An 18,775-nucleotide genomic window follows, 5' to 3' on the forward strand; every position below is an offset into this window, starting at 1 on the left:
GTTGGGAAAGTGCGTGCTTGGTGCTGCTGGCGCTGTGTTTTAACAGGCAGAAAGGCACCCTGAACTACACATAAAGCAAGCAGATACAATACAAATCTGTAAAAAGTGTGGAGTCCTTTAAACTTCTCCCCTTTTGTCACCTTCTGGGCAAATCATTCCTAAGTAACCAAAATTAGAAAGGACAACCTGTGCCCTTTTCTCTTCCTGCTTTCTTCACCAGATGTCTCCTTCACAAAGGCTGGCTGATCTCAAGGGCTAGCCTCTGGGTAGCAGGCACGAGTTGTTTGTGTGTGCGCGCGCGTGTGCGTGCACGCGCACTGAAACCCCCCACACACACACACACATACACAAACATGCATTTAGACAACTATTTGGGCTCCTTTTGTGGCACAGCATCCCAGGGCTCTGGCCATGCAATAGCGGAAAAGAAACCGGGGGGGGGGGGAGTAGATGGGCGAGAAAAGCACCTTCTCCTATTAAAAAAAAAGAAAAGAAAAACCTCTTTTCTGGGATCAAAAGTTTCAACGGACAACAAACAGGCTCCTTCTCTCCCCCCTCCCCCCTCTCCCCCACCAGTCTTCATCATCCCATCTTCATCATTGTCATCATTGTCCTCTCGCTCAAGTATCCCTTCTTTTTAATCTCTCTCTCTCTCTCTCTCTCTCTATCGCTCCTCAGCTACCAAATGGTCCCCAGCCAGCCTGCTGCTTCCTCCTCTCTCTCCCTCTCCTCTCTCTCTCTCTTCTCTCTCTCTCTCTCTCTCTCTTTCTCTCTGTGTCGCTCCTCAGCTACCAAATGATCCCCAGCCAGCCTGCTGCTTCCTCCTCTCTCTTCTCTCTCTCTCTTCTCTCTCTCTCTCTCTCTTTCTTTCTCTCTCTCTCTCTCTGTCGCTCCTCAGCTACCAAATGGTCCCCAGCCAGCCTGCTGCTTCCTCCTCTCTCTCCCTCTCTCTCTTCGCAGCCTCCATGTCTGGCAGGCGAAACGGCTCTTGTTGGGCACCGAGGCGCTCTTGAGAAAGAGACGCGCAGGGAAGGAAGGAAGGAAGGAAGGAAGGAAGGAAGGAAGGAAGGAAGGAAGGAAGGAAGGAAGGAAGGAAGGGATGGCAGGGAGGATGCCTGCCAGAATCAGAGCGAGAGCCCGGGACTGCAGAAACAAGGGGGGCAGCAGCGCCGGCTTATCCAGGGCTGGCAGGTACCGCGTCCTCCGTCCGCTTCCTCGGACTTGGCTCGACCCCAAAATGCCCGCGCGAAAGTGGCCCTTCGTCGGTCACTCGCCACCAAGCGGGGAGCCCTCCCCCCATACACACTCTCTTTCTCTCTCTCTCCGGTTCCTGACGGAGCAACGCTCCCCACTGGACGCCCAGCGGAGGGAGGGCAGCCCCCGGGGAAAGCCCGGGACCACCCCGAGCCGAGCACCGCCACTTACCGGTCTCCTCGGCCTGGGACGGGCGCTCCTCGGGGTCGCCCAGAGCCCCCCTGCCTGGCTAGCCCGAGCTTCCAGGGCCAGGGAGCGCGAGGCTGGCAGGGCACCGCTCGGCATCAGCCCCTTTAGCCCCGCGTGGCGGCGGAAGGGCGGCCGGGGAGCCCGCGCGGGAAAGGCTGGGGACGGCGCGCGGTCCTCGCAACGACCGCCAAAGCGCCAAGTGGGGAGGAGGAGGGAGGGAGGGGAGGGGAGGCAAGGAGAGACCGAGCGGGTGGAGTGACAGCTGGGGGGTACATCTGTGATGACAGCAATGCACACGCAGCACACACGCGCGCGCGCGCGCACAAACACACACACACACACACGCGCACACACACACACGCTCCCAGCGCGAAGGGACTGACTCAGAGGTGCGGGCAGCCTCCACTTTCCCTCCCTCCCTCCCTCCCTCCCTCCCCCCCCATTCTCAAAGTCCAGGACTCCGAATGGGCCCCGTCCTTGCCTTTCCCGCCCCTTTAGCAGGTGCTCTTGTGTGGCTGGAATTCCTTTCTTTCCTTCCTTCCTTCCTTCCTTCCTTCCTTCCTTCCTTCCTTCCTTCCTTCTTCCTTCTTTCCTTCCTCCTTCCCTCCTTCCTTCCTTCCTAACCTACCTATCTTTTTCTTTCTTTCCTTCCTCCCTCCCCTCTCCTTACTAACCTCTCTCCCTCCTTCTTTCCTTCCTTCCTCCCTCCTTCTTTCCTTCCTTCCTCCCTCCTTCTTTCCTAACCTTCCTCCCTCCCTCCTTCTTACCTCCCTCTCTCCTTCATAACCTCCCTCCCTCCTAACCTCTCTCTTCTTCCTCCCTCCCTCCTTCCTTCCTAATCTCCCTCCCTCCCTTTCTTTCCTTCCTTCCTTCCTTCCCTCCTCCTTCCCTCCCTCCTTCTTTCCTAACCTCCCTCCCTCCGTTCTTCTTAACCTCTCTCCTTCCTTCTTCCTTCCTTCCTCCCTGCCACCCCTGCCATTCAGAGCAGGGCAACCTTTGGGTGCTCAGCCTCTGCTGACAGCAGATCCACCCGGAGAACCAAGAGCTCTTTTTTCCTGCTTTGCTCTTTTTTCCTGCTTGACTTGGGAAAAAATAAAAATAAAAAAAGCCGGGAGGATCTGGAGAGGAAATGAAGAGAAAGCCTTTGACATCTGCACAGTGAACAACCAGCCAACCAACATCAACATCACCCCTGGGAAAAAGTGAGAGGCGCGACCCTGTTTGCCAGCCAGTTTGGGGTCGCAGGGATGCAGCTTAAGAGTCATTCAAGGCCTCCGCTCCAGGGCCAGGCTAGAGAGGCCGGATCTCCTGTGGGAAGGGAGAAGAGCAAGCGAAGGTTGTGTGGAAGAGGGTTATATTTTGGGTGTAAATTCAGCAGGGCGACTCCTGAATGAAAGCAATGAGCATTTATGCTTGGTGATGCATTTATGGGTTCTTTAATATAACCTCCAGTGGTGAGCTTTAGGCTAAATTTCATTCCTCCTTTTAGGTGTTACCCTAAATGGACTCAGTTTAAAACAACAACAACATGATAGTGGAGAGCTGATACTGTATATGATAGAAAATGTGAATGGCTTAATCAGACTCCTTTGCAGTTATTCTGCCATCTTAATTTCCAGCAGTTAGAACAATTGGGACAACTTGCCTCCAGAAGCTGTGGGTGCTCCAACTAGAAGTTTTTAAGAAGAGGTTGGACAACCATTTGTCTGAAATGGTATAGGGTTTCCTGCTTAAGCAGGGGGTTGGACTAGAAGACCTCCAAGATCCCTTCCAACTCTTTTATTCTGTTATCTCTAGATTTCTATATGGTGGAGACTCTTTTTTTTTCCCTTCAGATTTTGTATTTTAAATAAATCTCCCTTCTTTCTCTCTGGATCCTCCATGACTATTTCCAAAAGCTAAATCCTGCAAATATTATTTTTGACAACCTTCTCTCATTCTCTCTGTTCTATTACTTTGCTGCTGTTTGTCAACTTGCATTGTCTTAAGATTCTTTATGGCCCTAAACTGCCTCCGTTGGCCTAAAAAGTGGGCCTTAAATATTCAAAGGAAATACGTGGGGAAGGAAATGATGGGCAGGTAACTTATTATGAACACCATCAAAGAGAACAAAGTTATCGCTGCAATTTGGGAATATCTTTTTATAAAGGGGTGTTGGGCAGGTCTGAGCCAGGCAAGCCTACTTCACAGGATTAATGGGAGAATTTAGAGCTGTGCATGTAAACTAAAAAAACAAAAAGGGGGAATATAAATTGAACAGTCAATAAATCCCTGGGCCCATCAAGGTTTATAATGGAAAAAAATTATTTATTTATTTATTTACATCCTACCCTTTTTATATAAATAACTCAAGGCGGTAAGCACACCTAATACCCCTTCCTCCTCCTTTTTTCCCCATAACAACCCTGCAAAGTGAGTGAGCTGACAGAGACTGGCCCAAAGTCACCCCAACACGCTCTCATGCCTAAGGCCGGATTAGAACTCACAATCTCCCAGTTTACAGCTTGGTGCCTTAACCACTAGAAACTATATGCTGCAAGAAGTCTTTTATTTATTTCATATCATTCAGTTTTTATCCAGCCCTATTTTTAAGGGGGAACTAGGTAGCAAATAAATATGCAAAACAAAATACTGATTAAATTCACAGTCTTCATTTGCCTTGTAAGTAAACCAATGGATCTTTTAAAAAATCCTTTGACTTAAGTGCACTGTTCATTACTAGGCATTACTTCAAAAAAAATGCTTCAGAGTGCATTGGGCACAAATGCCACATTTGTGCAGAACTCTTTAAAGCAATTGTGCTCACATGTGTGCATGGCTGCATGAGTGTGAGCATGCAGTATAAATTTTCAAACCATGTTACTCTTTTTTTATTACTTAAAAGCTGTTTAAATAGCTTTTAGGACCCAAGTGCATAGTTATCACTGACAATCTGTTTCTTTCAGTGATGCAGAAATGCAGTTTGAACAGAAGGATGGGTTACACAAGTCTATCCTCATCCCAAAGATGCATGCTCACAAGGTTTTTAATCCAACAATGGCAAATGTGGATATCCGAGTAAGAACTGTAATGTGAGAATATGGCAGGCCCCAAATTAGCTCTATAATAGGTTCTCATATCCCTCTGTCTTTCCTTCCCCTGTATCTTCCCATTTTATTTCTTCATAGAGATAACTTTAACTACATCGCAATCTTAATTTTTGCAATAACTGTTCTGACGGTAGGTATCTTTGGGATAGGCAAGTGACAAAACGCGTGGTATAATGCAACCTTTTCAGGTATTTGTACATGTGACATCACAAGGATGGGACTTGTATGATGACATCACAGCAACTTTCTGGTTTCCAGAACATCATGGTAACTTTCTAATGCCCTTCTTAGCTGGATTTACTTATGCCTTTTATAGAATGCAAAGAATGAAAAACATGGAGATTTCATTGTATTTATTTAAGACATTTCAAGCATTTATTTATTTAAGACATTTCACATTAATCCCTCCTCTGGAAAGCATTACAAACATGAAGGCATAACAATATGTGTATACTAATCTACGTAAATTGATGCAACAAAGCCAGTCCAGGGCCTTCACGGTCACTTTGAGAATAGCATGCTTTTAAAATGAATGAATTGTAAAAGTCTTCCCTTAAAACCTAAGCTCAACCTGGCAGCAAGTATGTAATAAGGCAATTCCATTTGTCCTGCTGACAGAAATGCTTGACTTTCCCTCCCCTTAAATTGTGTCCCTTCCTGCCAATGATTGCCAAAATTACTGCTTAACTTCATTCCTTTTAGTCAATAAAGATTCTCGGGTAGAATTGTCTCTAAGTTGAGCCATGGCAACTGAACTCATTTTCTTGTTGGCTTGAGATGTTTTGCTGCCCATCCAAAATAAGTCCAGGCTAACCATGCAGCCAGAACCCATCCATGTGTTATGCACAATGTCATACAAATGGGTGGGGCTTCAATCATGCAATTATTTTTCACCCCAGTCATGCTTTATCATGCAACCCAAACAGGGGTGGGTTCTACTTACCTTTACTACCGGTTTGCAATGGAGCTGCATGCGCGAGCTCGCTTCACTCATGCACAGAAGCGTTCTGATGATGTCAGGGTCGGTGGGCGGAGCCTCCCTCTAGTTTTATTACTGGTTCTATACAACAGGCCTGAACTGGGGGCAACCCACCACTGAACCCAAGGCAAAGACAGACTACCTATCTTTATTGATGGAATAAAAGCCATTCTAGAGATTTTTAACAGCTATGGTAGAATATGCTGTATATACTGTAAGTAATAGTTTATTACCCAAAAACAAGAGTATGACTGAATCGATCAACTAAATCGACCAGTTAATTAGTTAATTAAAAAAAGAATCTTGCAGATTTAATGAAACAGTGGGACAAAAAAAAATGTACAATTTTAAGCTTAGTTAACAGCCATCTTCCATCTTTAGGGTAAGATGCTGACCGTGTCCCTTTAATGAATTGTAACTGCAAGAGATGGCTTATATAATCATCTATACATCAATTAAAGGGGGAAGGTATTTTGGCAGGCTGTTTTATCTTGATTGTGTTTAGTGGGAGTTAGGTGTCAGAATTTCAGTACAGCAGCTGATAGATCCGGTTCCATTCCCCTGTTAAACCCCTGACTCTCACTTTCTGATCTGATTCAACATTTACCTGTTACTTACACTTATAAGAGGTGTGACTTCCTCCAGGATCTCTGAGGAAAATGTCAGTTTCGCTCCTATAATACATCTTGGCTTTTATCCCCCCTAATCCTTCCCTCCTTTTTCTTTTTTGTTGTTCTGTTTTCCCCATAGCGGTGGGGGTGCAACTTAAATTGGAATGGCTCCAGCAGAAATTATGGGAGGCTACACAGCAGGTAAGCATAACAATGTTTTGGTCGAGATAAAAGGTAAAATAAAGAATCATTTCCCCATTTCTAGATAAATGAACCCTATTGGCTGGGCCAAGTGGCATTTCCCATACCAAATTTGCACATGAGTCCTTGGGAAATCTGTATTAAACAGATTTGAGCAAGAGATTAGTTTTTAAATTGCACATTTTGGTAATCCCTTGACAACTTTAATGCTGCATCTGCTGCCAATCTGTTCTGAGAACATTAACAAACCAAAGCCCAGCTTGGCATTAAATCCACTGCAGCTGAAACACTGAAATTGGGAATCATATCTACCGGTTCAGTTATCCAAAAGCCACTTTGATTTCATCCAGAATGTTGTATGTGCCCCTTGCACATCTTTCTTAATTAGGATTGTCATTCTTCCTTGCTTTACAAATTGATGCAAATAACTCCTTTGTGAGAATTTGGTGCTCTGTGCATTCAGTGATGATTTAATTATTAATTTATCTATCAAAGGTATAGTACCACACAATGTGGGGGCTTGCTTACTCTAGGTAGCTTACAATAAAAACAATTAATTAAAAAATCCTAATAGGATTGCTAATATTGCTGATAAAACTAATCAGATCTACACACAAAAGAAAGAACCAGGTCTGATCGTGCAAGGCAACTGCAGAAATTGAAATACTAATTCCAAGACCTGAGAAAAAGGTTCCCTAAAGCAGGGGTCTCCCACCTTGGCAACTTGAAGCCTGGCGGACTTCAACTCCCCCAATTCCCCAGCCAGCCAGCTTTGCTTTGCTGGCTGGGGAATTCTGGGAGTTGAAGTCCACCAGATTTAAAGTTATCAAGGTGGGAGACCCCTGCTCTAAAGGATAGTCAGATCAGGGCAAGGCAAAGCTCTGGGGGTGGGGGATATACCATTCTAAAGGTAGGTGTCACAACAAGGAAGGCATACTCTCTGGAGACCCATCAATAATGGTATTTCAAGGATGGGACCCAGAGCATGCGAACTCTGGTGGATCTTACAGGGTGCGTACAACTATGGGAGAAAAACAATTCCTCAGATAACCAATTTACTTACCGCTTTTAGCAATGTCTTAACTGTGTTTGCATAAAAGCACTGAAGCCATTCATCGTGAGCCCTGGTGGCACAGTGATGAGATTGCAGTATTGCAGGCAAACTCTGCCCACAGACTGGAGTTTGATGCTGCCAGGGCTCAAGATTGACTCAGCCTTCCCTCCTTCTGAGATCGGTAAAATGATGACCCAAATTGTCGGCGGCCATATGCAAATAATCATCTATATTGTAAATCATCCAGAGAGTGTTGCAAAGTTCTATGGGGTGATATATATGTCTAAATGTTATTGCTATTGCTATCTTCACATAAGCCAAAAAGGCATTTGACTGTGTGGAATCAGAAAGCAAGGATTCTAAGATGTGCATGTTAAGCAAGATGTTAACATCATAACCTATGGAGAGAGAATCCTGTAACATTTATCATCAATCATCTTGTTTACCTTTGATGGCAGAGATTTTCATTATTGGAAGGATGAACTGATTTCACTGTTCTTTTGATAACCACAATCAACAGCATCTGTGGGAAAAGGCTAAAAAAGGCAAGATGGTAGTATGATTGAAGATCTGCCCTCTTTTTTTTAATGCATTGTTGCAGATGACTCCAAAGGATGTGTCAGCCCAGAGCAAATCTCTCTCTCTCTCTCTCTCTTACTATCTGATTTGATTTCATTTGAATGTAATTAAAACCAAATTAATTAATGGATTAATTTAATCCATTATTAATTAATATGATAATCCATATTCATTTAATAGGGATTTTCTCGCATTAAAAATGTACAATTTAGAAAGCCATTCCTAAGACAGAGAATGGGACAACTGCGATTTTGGAACCAGATACTGACACCCTGGGAAATGGTATATTTTAAGAGAAAATGAAAGCAAATTTCAACTTTTGCTCATATTTCTATTCTCAGAATCCACAAAAAGTTGCATAGGATGCCGCCTTCTGGCTCTGTGGTACTCAACAGTGGATAAGTAAGGAGTCACTAATAGTCATTTTTTTCTCTTCTTTCTGTTTTATGTTTACTCTCTTGCAGCCCAATGATACGGATGTAAGTAAAAAAATTGAAAGACCAAAATATTCCAGAGTACCTATGGTTTATGTATATCACTAAGCTTTGATTATTGTTTTGTCCTTGATGTGTGAGATGTGGAGTTTGAATGTTCTTCTTTGTATATTCAAATATTACAGACAAATCAGATTAAGTTGCTAAAGACCGGGAACTGGCACAATAGAAACAGATTTAAAACTGATTAAATCTCAAATATATATATAAAATAATCCAGCCAAACACTCTATAAATTCTGTGAAGAAAAAAAAAAGTCTTAAAGTATCAACCCCAGTAGGAATCTGACTGCAAAGATTACAAAAAGCTGCTTAACAAATCTAAAACTCAGGCAACTGAACTCAACTTTGTATAACTATCTTTGCAAATGTGGGATAGTTATGCATTGCACAATTTAAATATGAAGCTGTAATGGCATGTTTGAATTACTGGGACAGGGGGAGAGATGCTGCCTAGGGAATGATCAGACAAAATGGGAGGGTGAGCCCACAGCTGCTTTAGAAGCAGAGAAAGATACTCAGATGAGATCCTTCCTAACTTATCAGCCTATAAAAAAAGACAGCAGGAGTCTTGTATTTTCGGACTTGCAAGATTCTGTTAATGTAGCCTTACAATAAAATAGGATTATCTCATCTGGTTGTGTTTTCTGTCTGATCTACCTGGGAAGGCTGATGTAAATCTTGCAAGTCTGAAAGTTCTTATTATTTTTTTTTAAAAAAAGATTAAAAACTATTATAAACTAATATAACATTAAGAAAAGAAAAAAGAAAGAAATCAAAGAGAAAATTAAATGTGCAAGAAAAGAAAAAAGAAAAACTAAAATAGAGAAGAAAGAAAAAAGATGCAAAGGATTGGCTCCTGATCTTTATAGAAGTTCTAAGTACACTTATAAATTTACCTTTCTCTAAAGCTACGTCTCTCTTCTTTCTATAATTTATCCTGTCTAATCATCAAAACCATAAATCGTAAGTTTGTTTTTTTCTGTTTTTGACAAAAAGTCCATAAAGGGTTTCCAATCAGCAATAAATATAGACAGTTTTTTCTCTGATCAAAGAAGTCAATTTGGCCCTCTCAGCAAGTTCTGTCATCTTCGCCAACCATTCTTCCATTGTAGGTTTTGCCAATTTTTTTCCATTTGTGCATACAATAATCTTGATCCAGTTATCATGTACAAAAAAATTCATGACTTTTTTCCAACTGTGTCCATCAGTCTCAAAAGAAAGACTTCTAGTCTCAATTGTACATTAATTTTAAAATCCTCTGAATCAGTATTTGAATCTAAAATGTTCTAGCTTTTTTATATGTCCACCAAGCATTGATATATTCCTTCTTTTTGTTCACTTTTTTAACATGAATTTGAGTTGCCAACAGAACGTCATTTTATAAAAATTCTTTAAATTATAACATAGTATAAATTTCAGTCCTTTCAACCACGTATTTTTCCATTATTCCATCTGCATACGATAACCATTTTTTAAAATTTATCATAGATTCTCCCACTTGTTCTTCTGTTTCAAATTTCAATAAATTTATGGATTATAGCAATTACATGTTCATTATTTGTACATAATTCCATTTCAAACCCACAATATTCAAAACCATAAACTTTTTTGCCTATTTTAAATCTTTCTAATAACTAAATTAAGAAAGCTATTGTTGATTATGTCCCCCTACCATGAGTTTTGAATTTATTTTGAACCCCCGTGACAAAATAATAATATTTCACATTAAGATAATTATTTATATGCCCTATTATTTCTCGACTATATCATGCCACAGATATCCATGCCACCCAAATCTCAGGTCACGTCCTTCTAACTCCAAAAGTTTTCTATTTCTCAGCACCACCCATTCTTTCATCCAAACCAAACCAAACAGCAAGATGCAAAATACAATTTCAAATCAAGTACACCCTATCCTCCCCTTTTCTTTCTATTCTGTAAGACCACATATTTAATTTGTGGGTTGTCCCCCCCAACACAATTTTAAGTATATCTTTTTGCCATCACTTGAATGAAACATTCCTTTTTCAAAACAGGAATTGTCTGAAATAAAAACGTCACTCTACACAAGACATTCATTTTTATTCCAGAAATTTTTCCCAGCAATGACAATGGTAGTTTCTCCCATTTTAACATATATCCTTTTTAACTTCATTCCATATCTTAACATGATTATTTTGAAATCACACTCAATTCTTATTTATCATAGTGATGCCCAGATATATTACTTTCTTCTCAATTTTAAGACTCATTCTATTTATCAGTTCTGTTTGATCTTCTCTTTTCATATTTTTGTTAACCGCTTCATCTTCTACTTATTGATCTTAAAACATGCTAATGTACCAACTTTAAAAACCAAATATGTTGTGTTTTTTCTAATATGTGTTTCTTGTAGGCATTTATGTCTTGTTTTAATTTTTTCAAATAATGACTTTTTTCTTTTTTCAAGAACATTTGCTCATTCTAGATTAAGCATCTAAAATCTATAATCAACACAAACATTTAGAAAGGTCAATACCTGTAGTGCATGGTTCAGTATCATTCCGTTCAGGTTACTGTTGCACCTGCTGAAGTTCCTGTACAGTCTCATCTGACACTCCAATTCCCCTTTCTTTTTTTTTCTAGAAATTCCCTCACCTTCTCAACATAATTCAATCAAACTCTGTTGTTTAGAATTAAAAATCACCCTTTCAAATTATCCCATCAAAATTAAATCTTTTTCTGTTTTAATCTATCAGTCAAATAAGAATACTCTTTTCTCTTATGCAAGATTCTAATAGGAGTTTTTTAGAGCAATTTCATCTGCATTAGCAATCTTCAGTTTATATTAAAATACTGCTACAAAATGTGATGTCTTGTCTTCTTCCTGACAAAGTGCACCAAGACATCACTTGAAATATTTCTTATTCTCACAAGTCTTGTATTTATTCTATATATCTTATCAATTTCTGCCTGTATATAGCCTCCTCATCATAATCCAAAACATCTGCTAAAGCAATGGTTAAAAAATAACCTTTTCTCTAATATCTTCAGCATAATCCTCTGGAGTTGCTCTAACTCTCAAGCAAAATTCCTTCTTTCTCAATTCCAGTACTCCCATATTATCTAATACTCTTTCCAGCTCCCTGCCATAACTCTCCAAAAATTCCACTTTGTCATTAATTCATTTTACATCTCCAGATACTTGTTTTACAGAGCTTTTGTTCTTCTCAACATCTTTTTAATCTTTCATCTTTACAAGTCTTTGAACCACATTTTTTTTAAAAAAGCTGTCAATTTAATATGTAGTGGTTTAGTCAGTTAATTATAGTTTAGGTAACTTATTGCCAAATTTCTCAAACATTTTCTGAAGTAAATCTGGTGTAATTCCTCTTTTGCAGGTTGTTCTAACAAGCTCTTTCTTCCCTCTGCTATTTTTTCCACTTTTTTGGTGGTTACCAAAATAAAAGAGTAAAAGGCATGCTTTCCCCCCTTTTTTCTCTATTATTTTCTTGTGCCCTTAGTATAGACCAGGGCCTTTTACTACTTGTGGGCCACATCTAGCCCTTTGGCTATTCCTGTCCAGTCCACGGCAGCAGTGGTAGGGTGACAGCAGTGGTGGGGTAGCAGGGAGGGCAGGGAGAGTGGGTGGCACTGGTGACCCACTACAACAATCCCAGTTTCTTATTTATTTTATTTTTTATTTATTTTATTACTTCAATTTATATGTCGCCCCTCTCCGAAGACTCAGGGCGGCTCACAATACATTCAAAAAACACTATAAAAACATTTAAAAATTAAAAACATAAAAAACATAAAAACCCATTCACACCATTCATGGCTGGATCTCGTCAGATCGTAGTGGTGAGATCAACAGCCCCAAGCCTGTCGGAAAAGCCAGGTCTTCACTGCTTTTCAGAAGGCCAATAGGGTGGGGATGGTCTGGACCTCAGGAGGTAACTGGTTCCAGAGAGTTGGGGCAGCCACAGAGAAGGCCCTCCCCTGCGGGCCCGCCAGCCAACATTGTTTAGCTGACCGGACCCGGAGGAGACCAACTCTGTGGGATCTTACTGGTCGCTGGGAGCTATATGGCAGAAGGCGGTCTCGAAGATAACCTGGCCCTGAGCCATGTAGGGCTTTAAAGGTAATAACCAATACCTTGAATTGTGACCGGAGACCAATAGGGAGCCAGTGCAGCTTGCGGAGAATTGGTGTAATGTGGGTGTACCTAGGTGCACCCACGACAACTTGCATTTATGTGGCCACTTAGAAGAATTGGCCACCTCACCTTAATACTTTTATCCAAATGGCACTTTGTGGTGTCAGCATCACAGTTTAGCTCATATTATTTCAATCTTCTTTAAAAAATAAAATTCACCAATTGTCTGCACCCTTAATAGCAATTAAAAACATTTCTAAGAAAGTCTGGTTTGCTTGTCTATTTTAATTCCAATTAATTTAAAAGCAGTTTCTCTCTCTCTCTCTCTCTCTCTCTCACACACACACACACACACACACACACACACACCCTTATCTCCTTTATCGGTTGTAATCTTTCTTACATCTATTTCTTGTTAAGCTTTTTGTTAAAAGTTTTTGAATCTTTAAAATCCTTTTTTTTTTCTTTTTAATCCACAAAGAATAATGACTCACTAAATGGATTACCTTGATCCTGCCACTCAGAAAAATCTCTCTCTAGCTGTAAATTGATTACATCTGAAAGTGGATAAGAAAGTGAGTCTTTTGGGAACCTTGTGTCCATTGAGCCCACATCATAGCTGTGAACCTGGTTGAAATCCCTTGACTCCCAGCCACTCAACTCTTGAGCTGACCACAAAAACCTGTTTTTGAATTGAATATTTGCACAATCCCTCCTTGTCTGGAAAGACAGCGCCTGCCTAAATATGCCATCTGGCTACTCCACCGCAATGCCATCCCTTCTCCTTCAAGGATGTTTATTCTGCAATAGATCCTTCCCCAGAAGCTAAATATATTAAAAATCATCGTGATGACCTTATTGATTATCACCAATATGCAGCTTCTGAAAGCCAGGTGCTTGCTTTCCAGATTTTACATGTCCTGGCATGCTTTGATGTGCCAGCGTAAAGGTAGATACAACTAATCCTAAATCTATTCAGGAAAACTAAACTTCATATGAAGGACAGACTAATTTGTACACGTGGTACAATGGATATCCAATCAGGAATATTTATTGAATTTTCTGCAGAACCACCACACATTTTAATTATTTTGCAGACAAATACTGAAATGGTAAACAGGCTGCGAGAATATGATTGTCACAATCAGCTTTTGTCTTTAGGAAATATTTGCATTCCTGTTCGTTAATCAGAGAGATGGAATGTTCACTCTAAAAGCTGATTTGCATCTACATCTCAATTCTGGTCCTCATAGCTTCTTGATGGATTTCATAATATAGAAGCAATTAGAAGGTTTTATGGCGAGCTTTATGGCTTGGTTTACCCACACAAACAAGTAAATGTTTGTATCAAACAAATTCATTTTACATTATCTCTCCCAGACATGACGCTAAATTGAATGGAGGAAACCTCTCTTTTTAAAAGCCATCTCATTATGTAAAGATAAAAATGGGATTGTTACTTCTCCCCACACCTCCCTGAAGCCTTTTATAGTGTCCCTGATTTTAGAAAGATTGCCAAATACTTGTAGTAGCTTTTTAAACACATATATTTATCCTCTTTGATATTACTTACCTTCTGTGAATCATCATCGCCATTACTACCACTATCATCAAGACCATCATCATCATGAGATGATAAGAGCCTGAGTGGCGTAGGAGGCTAATGCCTCCTACTAAGGCAGCATTTAACATCCAGCTGCCTGCAATTACTGCGAGTTCAATTCTCACCAGGCTCAAGGTCGACTCAGCCTTCCATCCTTTCTAAGGTGGGTAAAATGAGGACCCGGTTTGTGGGGGCAATAAGCTGACTTTGTATAAAATATACAAAAGTATGAAGGCTATTGCTTAACGCATTGTAAACCGCCCTGAGTCTCCGGAGAAGGGCGGCATATAAAAATATCAATCAATCAATCAATCAATCAATCAATCAATCAATCATTAATCTGTGGAGGTTGTGGGCTTTGGAGGTTTTTAAGAAGAGTCTTGATAGCCACTTCTCACGGATGGTTTAACTGGTTTTCCTACCCACTGCAGGGTTTAGGATTAAATTATTCTTATAGTCCCTTCTAATTCTGGAATTCTGTGATCATGCTGTTGATATTAATTATTGTAAAACACGAAGTAAGCAATGTCTCCTTGAAATTAAACTCTGTTCTTAGTGACTCCCTGAATGTGATCATGCAACAATATGCAAGTAGTTGTCTTCTACTGATTAGTCAAGCAATCATCTCATTCTCAGATCATGACATCAGTATAGTAAAACAGAGTAAAATAGAATAGAATAGAATAGAATAGAATTTTTTATTGGCCAAGTGTGGTTGGACACACAAGGAATTTTTCTTCATACATATGCTCTCAGTGTACATAAAAGATACGTTCATCAAGAATCATAAGGTACAACACTTAACGATAGTCATAGGGTACAAATAAGCAATCAGGAAACAATATCAATATAAATCATAAGGATACAAGCAACAAAATTACAGTCATACAGTCATATATGTGGAACACCTTATAGATATTTCTTTTCTAAATATGGTGCTCGGAGGAATCCTCGTTTTATCATAGATTCCAGTTCAAATGTTTCTCTGATTAAGGCTGCTCTCTGGCCTTGTGTTAGGCCCGCTGTTGGGTATTTTTCTAGGTGGAAAGTCGTTTTATTCTGGGCCAATCACTTTAAGGACTTGATATTAGCAAGTGTTGCTATGTCAGCTTGAGCACTAATATCCAGGGCACTCTGTTTGAACAGCTAAACACAGACACAGAAATAGGATAAAAATAGGGTGAGATGAATCTGTAGCTGCAATGGAAAGAGAGAGAAGGTGGGGGAACAAAACCGGGTGGAGATGTAGAAAAAGGAAAAGTTAATTGAGGAGAGAAAGAAAGAAGGAAAGGAGAGAAATTACAAAAAAGATAAAAGCCTCCAGGTAAGTAACCCCTTGTAAGTACAGTATAGGCAGCCCTCAACTTAACAACCACAATTGGGATCAAAATTTCCTTTGCGAAGCAAGTTGGTAGTTCAGTGAGTCACACTCAATTTTATGATCTCTTTTGCCATGGTTGCTAAGTGAATCACTGGAGTGGTTAAAGTGAATCATGCAGTCATTAAGCAAATCCAACTTCCCCCCCATTGACTTTGCTTGTTGGAAGCCAGCTGGGAAGGTTCCAAATAATGATCACATGACTCTAAGACACTGCAGCCGTTGTAAATAAATGCTGGTTGCCAAGAAGCCAATACTATCACGTGACCGTGGGAATGTTGTGACGATCATCAGTGCAAAAACCAGTCATAAGTCACTTTTTGATGAGCCGGGGTGGCGCAGTGGTTAGAGTGTAGTACTGCAGGCTACTGCTGTTGATTGCCATCTTCCAGCTGTTCGGCAGTTCAATTCTCACCAGGCTCAAGGTTGACTCAGCCTTCCATCCTTCCGAGGTGGGTAAAATGAGGACCCAGAATTTTTTTTTTAAACAAGTTTTATTGGTTCCTCCCCACACTCACACGTTTACCCACATCTTTTTTGAACAGAGTATTGGCCATATCTTATCTTATACAATTAATCAAATTCAAATACATTTTACTCAATTATAGTTTTTGCCAAAATCTCTCCCCCCCCACTTTTTTTATCATGTCTCAATATGTCTATGCTTACTTACATAAACAACATCTTCATTTGCCCTTAAATTCTAATTATTGCTATTTATTCATATTTGTTCTCTTTTATTCTTTAAACAACTCATTCTTTATCTTAATATCTTTATATTTGTTTGGGGTTGCCTTTCTTCCCTTTCATCTTTTTTATTGTACAGCAATCTTTCTCCTCAAACCTACCACCTCTCTCTTTTCTTTCCTTCTTACTTTCTCTTCCCCTCCTCTTCTCCTCTCTACTTCCCCTTCCTTTCTCCTTCTCCTCCTCTCTTCCTCCCTCTCTTACCTTCACTCCTACTCTAATTAATGAGGACCCAGATTTTTGGGGGGTAATAGGGTGACTCTGTAAACCGCATAGGGAGGGCTGTAAAAGCACTGTGGAGCAGTATATAAGTCTAAGTGCTATTGCTATTGCTATTTTTTCAGTGCCATTGTAACTTTGAATAGTTGCTAAACAAATGGTTGTAAATCAAGGACTTGTTGTAAATCAAGGACTACCTGTAATCCCGAGTCTTCAGGGCTTTTCAACAGGGATACGTGCAGCATTTGTACTTGTATCCCTTCACTTGTTTTCAACATTGCTTTTAGCCAGTCTAAGATGATCTGATTCACAGATTATAGAAACCTTATTTTCTTATCAGGTAAATACAATATTATGAAAAGCCCAGATTTACTCAAAGATTTGCCAGCTATTTTCATTACAGAATTATCCCATAAGGGAAGTTTTTTTATATATATAAGTAAAAGTATCATTTCAATTGCAACCCAGTCTTTTCCATAAATATTTTGCATATTACTTGTATCCGCAAATAAACAAATATTTAAATACTTACCAGATTCATGGTCAGTATTGCTGGTATTTATTGTTATTGCTAGTGGTTAAAATAATCAGGATGGATCCAGTCAGAGGAACCCTACAGTAGGAAATTCTTTTTAATCTACCTGAATAACAGTGGTCGGTTCCGCTGAGCCGGTAGCGGTGACGATATGATGTCACTGAACCGGTTCTGCCCCCCCCGCCCCCCTTGCATTATTCTTACCTTTTATTTGGCCCCACCCCCAATCTATTGCTGCCTCCTGAGTCCCAGCTGATCGGCTAGCGGGGAAAAAACTGTTTAAACTCTTGCCGGGGGGCTTCAAAGGGCCGCCCCACAGCTGATCAGTGTTAAAAGAAAACAAATGAGTAGACTGGTGCCTGCAAAAGTAAATGGGTAGACCAGTGCCTGCAAAAATAAATGAGTAGACCGGTGCTTGCAAAAATAAATGGGTAGACCGGTACAGCTCTGCAAGCAGTTAAAAGCCTGGTAGACCAGTACCTCTGCTAAATCCTAAAGAATTGTCACATGACCATCAAACCACGCCCACAAAATAAGCCACGCCCACAGAACCGGTAGTAAAAAAATTTAGAACCCGCCCCTGCTGAATAATATGAGTAGTACTAGAATTAGACAGGAATATTCCATAAATCCAGACAACTTTCAGCTCAGGAAAATGCATCTTAAAATAAGAAATGATTTAAACTCTTTCTCTTCTTTTACAGTGTAGTAATGTGGAAGGTCTGTGTCCAATGAACTGCCGCGATGATGTAAGTTGCTCAAACTTTGGTTTTGCTCATATCTGTAATTCAGTGGTTCAGGGCCAAATTTACTTTCACGCTATATAGACAGCCTGAATCCAGCATAAGAGGAGACCCAGCATCACTATTCACCTACTGCTTGCCTTTCTTATGATGTTTTTTTTTTTTTTTACAAATGAGACTGTGATAACAAAAGATGGTTATTTATAGAGCATTGCATGACTGCTTTACCTGAAAATCAGATCAGATGTGGTGGTGGATAGCAGGCTGAAAATCCCAATTTATTGTGAGTTGAAACAGGAGAAATCAAGAAAGTGAGCATTCTCAGAGGGAACTCTCTATTTTCTCCCAAAATAAAGTTCTCCCTTATTGTTAGAAGTTTCCAAAGACACAAAGAAGCCGGGGCATTTTGGAAGGCCTGTGGAGACCAATGTTAGGGCCAGCCGTGGGTTTTGTTAGGCAGAATTGTTGCATTTAAAGTATTATTTTTATTGGTATTTTTCATTGGGGTATATACTCTATTATTTTAATGTAGATTGCTTAGAGTCATTCCAGATGACGGTACGTAGAAATCTGATAAACAAGTGAAAATAAATAGTTTTTCTTAGGTCTGCCTCATTGACATAAAAAGGTAAAGGCTGCAAAACCTTTTATTTTCAGTAAACAAGAGCCTTGGTAGTACAGTGGTCTAAAGCACCCTGTTATTAAGAACAGCTGCCTGAAATTACTGCAGGTTCAAATCTCGCCAAGGCTCAAGGTTGACTCAGCCTTCCATCCTTTCTAAGGTAGGTAAATTGAGGACCCAGTTGTGGGGGCAATAAGCTGACTTTGTATAAATATACAAAAGGATGAAGGCTATTGCTTAGCACATTGTAAGCCGCCCTGAGTCTCCGGAGAAGGGCGGCATATAAATCAAATTTAAAAAAAAAATAAAAAATGTTGCATTCCTTCTAGTATAACTTA

The 18,775-nt window shown here is 40.3% G+C and overlaps 2 protein-coding genes across 2 annotated transcripts in view; one reads left to right on the forward strand and one right to left on the reverse strand.

Annotated features, from left to right (window-relative positions):
- The window catches only part of LRTM2 (leucine rich repeat transmembrane protein 2), a 29,657-nt gene extending 27,937 nt beyond the window's left edge, over nucleotides 1-1,720 (reverse strand). Inside the window, exon 1 of the mRNA XM_034403517.3 lies at nucleotides 1,426-1,720. The gene's annotated coding sequence lies outside the window, so the exon portion shown is untranslated. The remainder of the gene's footprint in view (nucleotides 1-1,425) is intronic.
- CACNA2D4 (calcium voltage-gated channel auxiliary subunit alpha2delta 4) overlaps nucleotides 1-18,775 on the forward strand; it is a 202,427-nt gene that overhangs the window by 153,544 nt on the left and 30,108 nt on the right. Inside the window, exons 29-31 of the mRNA XM_087873504.1 lie at nucleotides 6,262-6,323; nucleotides 8,421-8,435; nucleotides 17,777-17,821. Of these exons, the coding sequence (XP_087729630.1) occupies nucleotides 6,262-6,323; nucleotides 8,421-8,435; nucleotides 17,777-17,821 (122 nt within the window). The remainder of the gene's footprint in view (nucleotides 1-6,261; nucleotides 6,324-8,420; nucleotides 8,436-17,776; nucleotides 17,822-18,775) is intronic.

Source organism: Pantherophis guttatus, chromosome 7 (assembly GCF_059756535.1).
Source record: "Pantherophis guttatus breed Tessera chromosome 7, ASM5975653v1, whole genome shotgun sequence".
In the NCBI taxonomy this organism is placed as follows: domain Eukaryota; kingdom Metazoa; phylum Chordata; class Lepidosauria; order Squamata; family Colubridae; genus Pantherophis; species Pantherophis guttatus.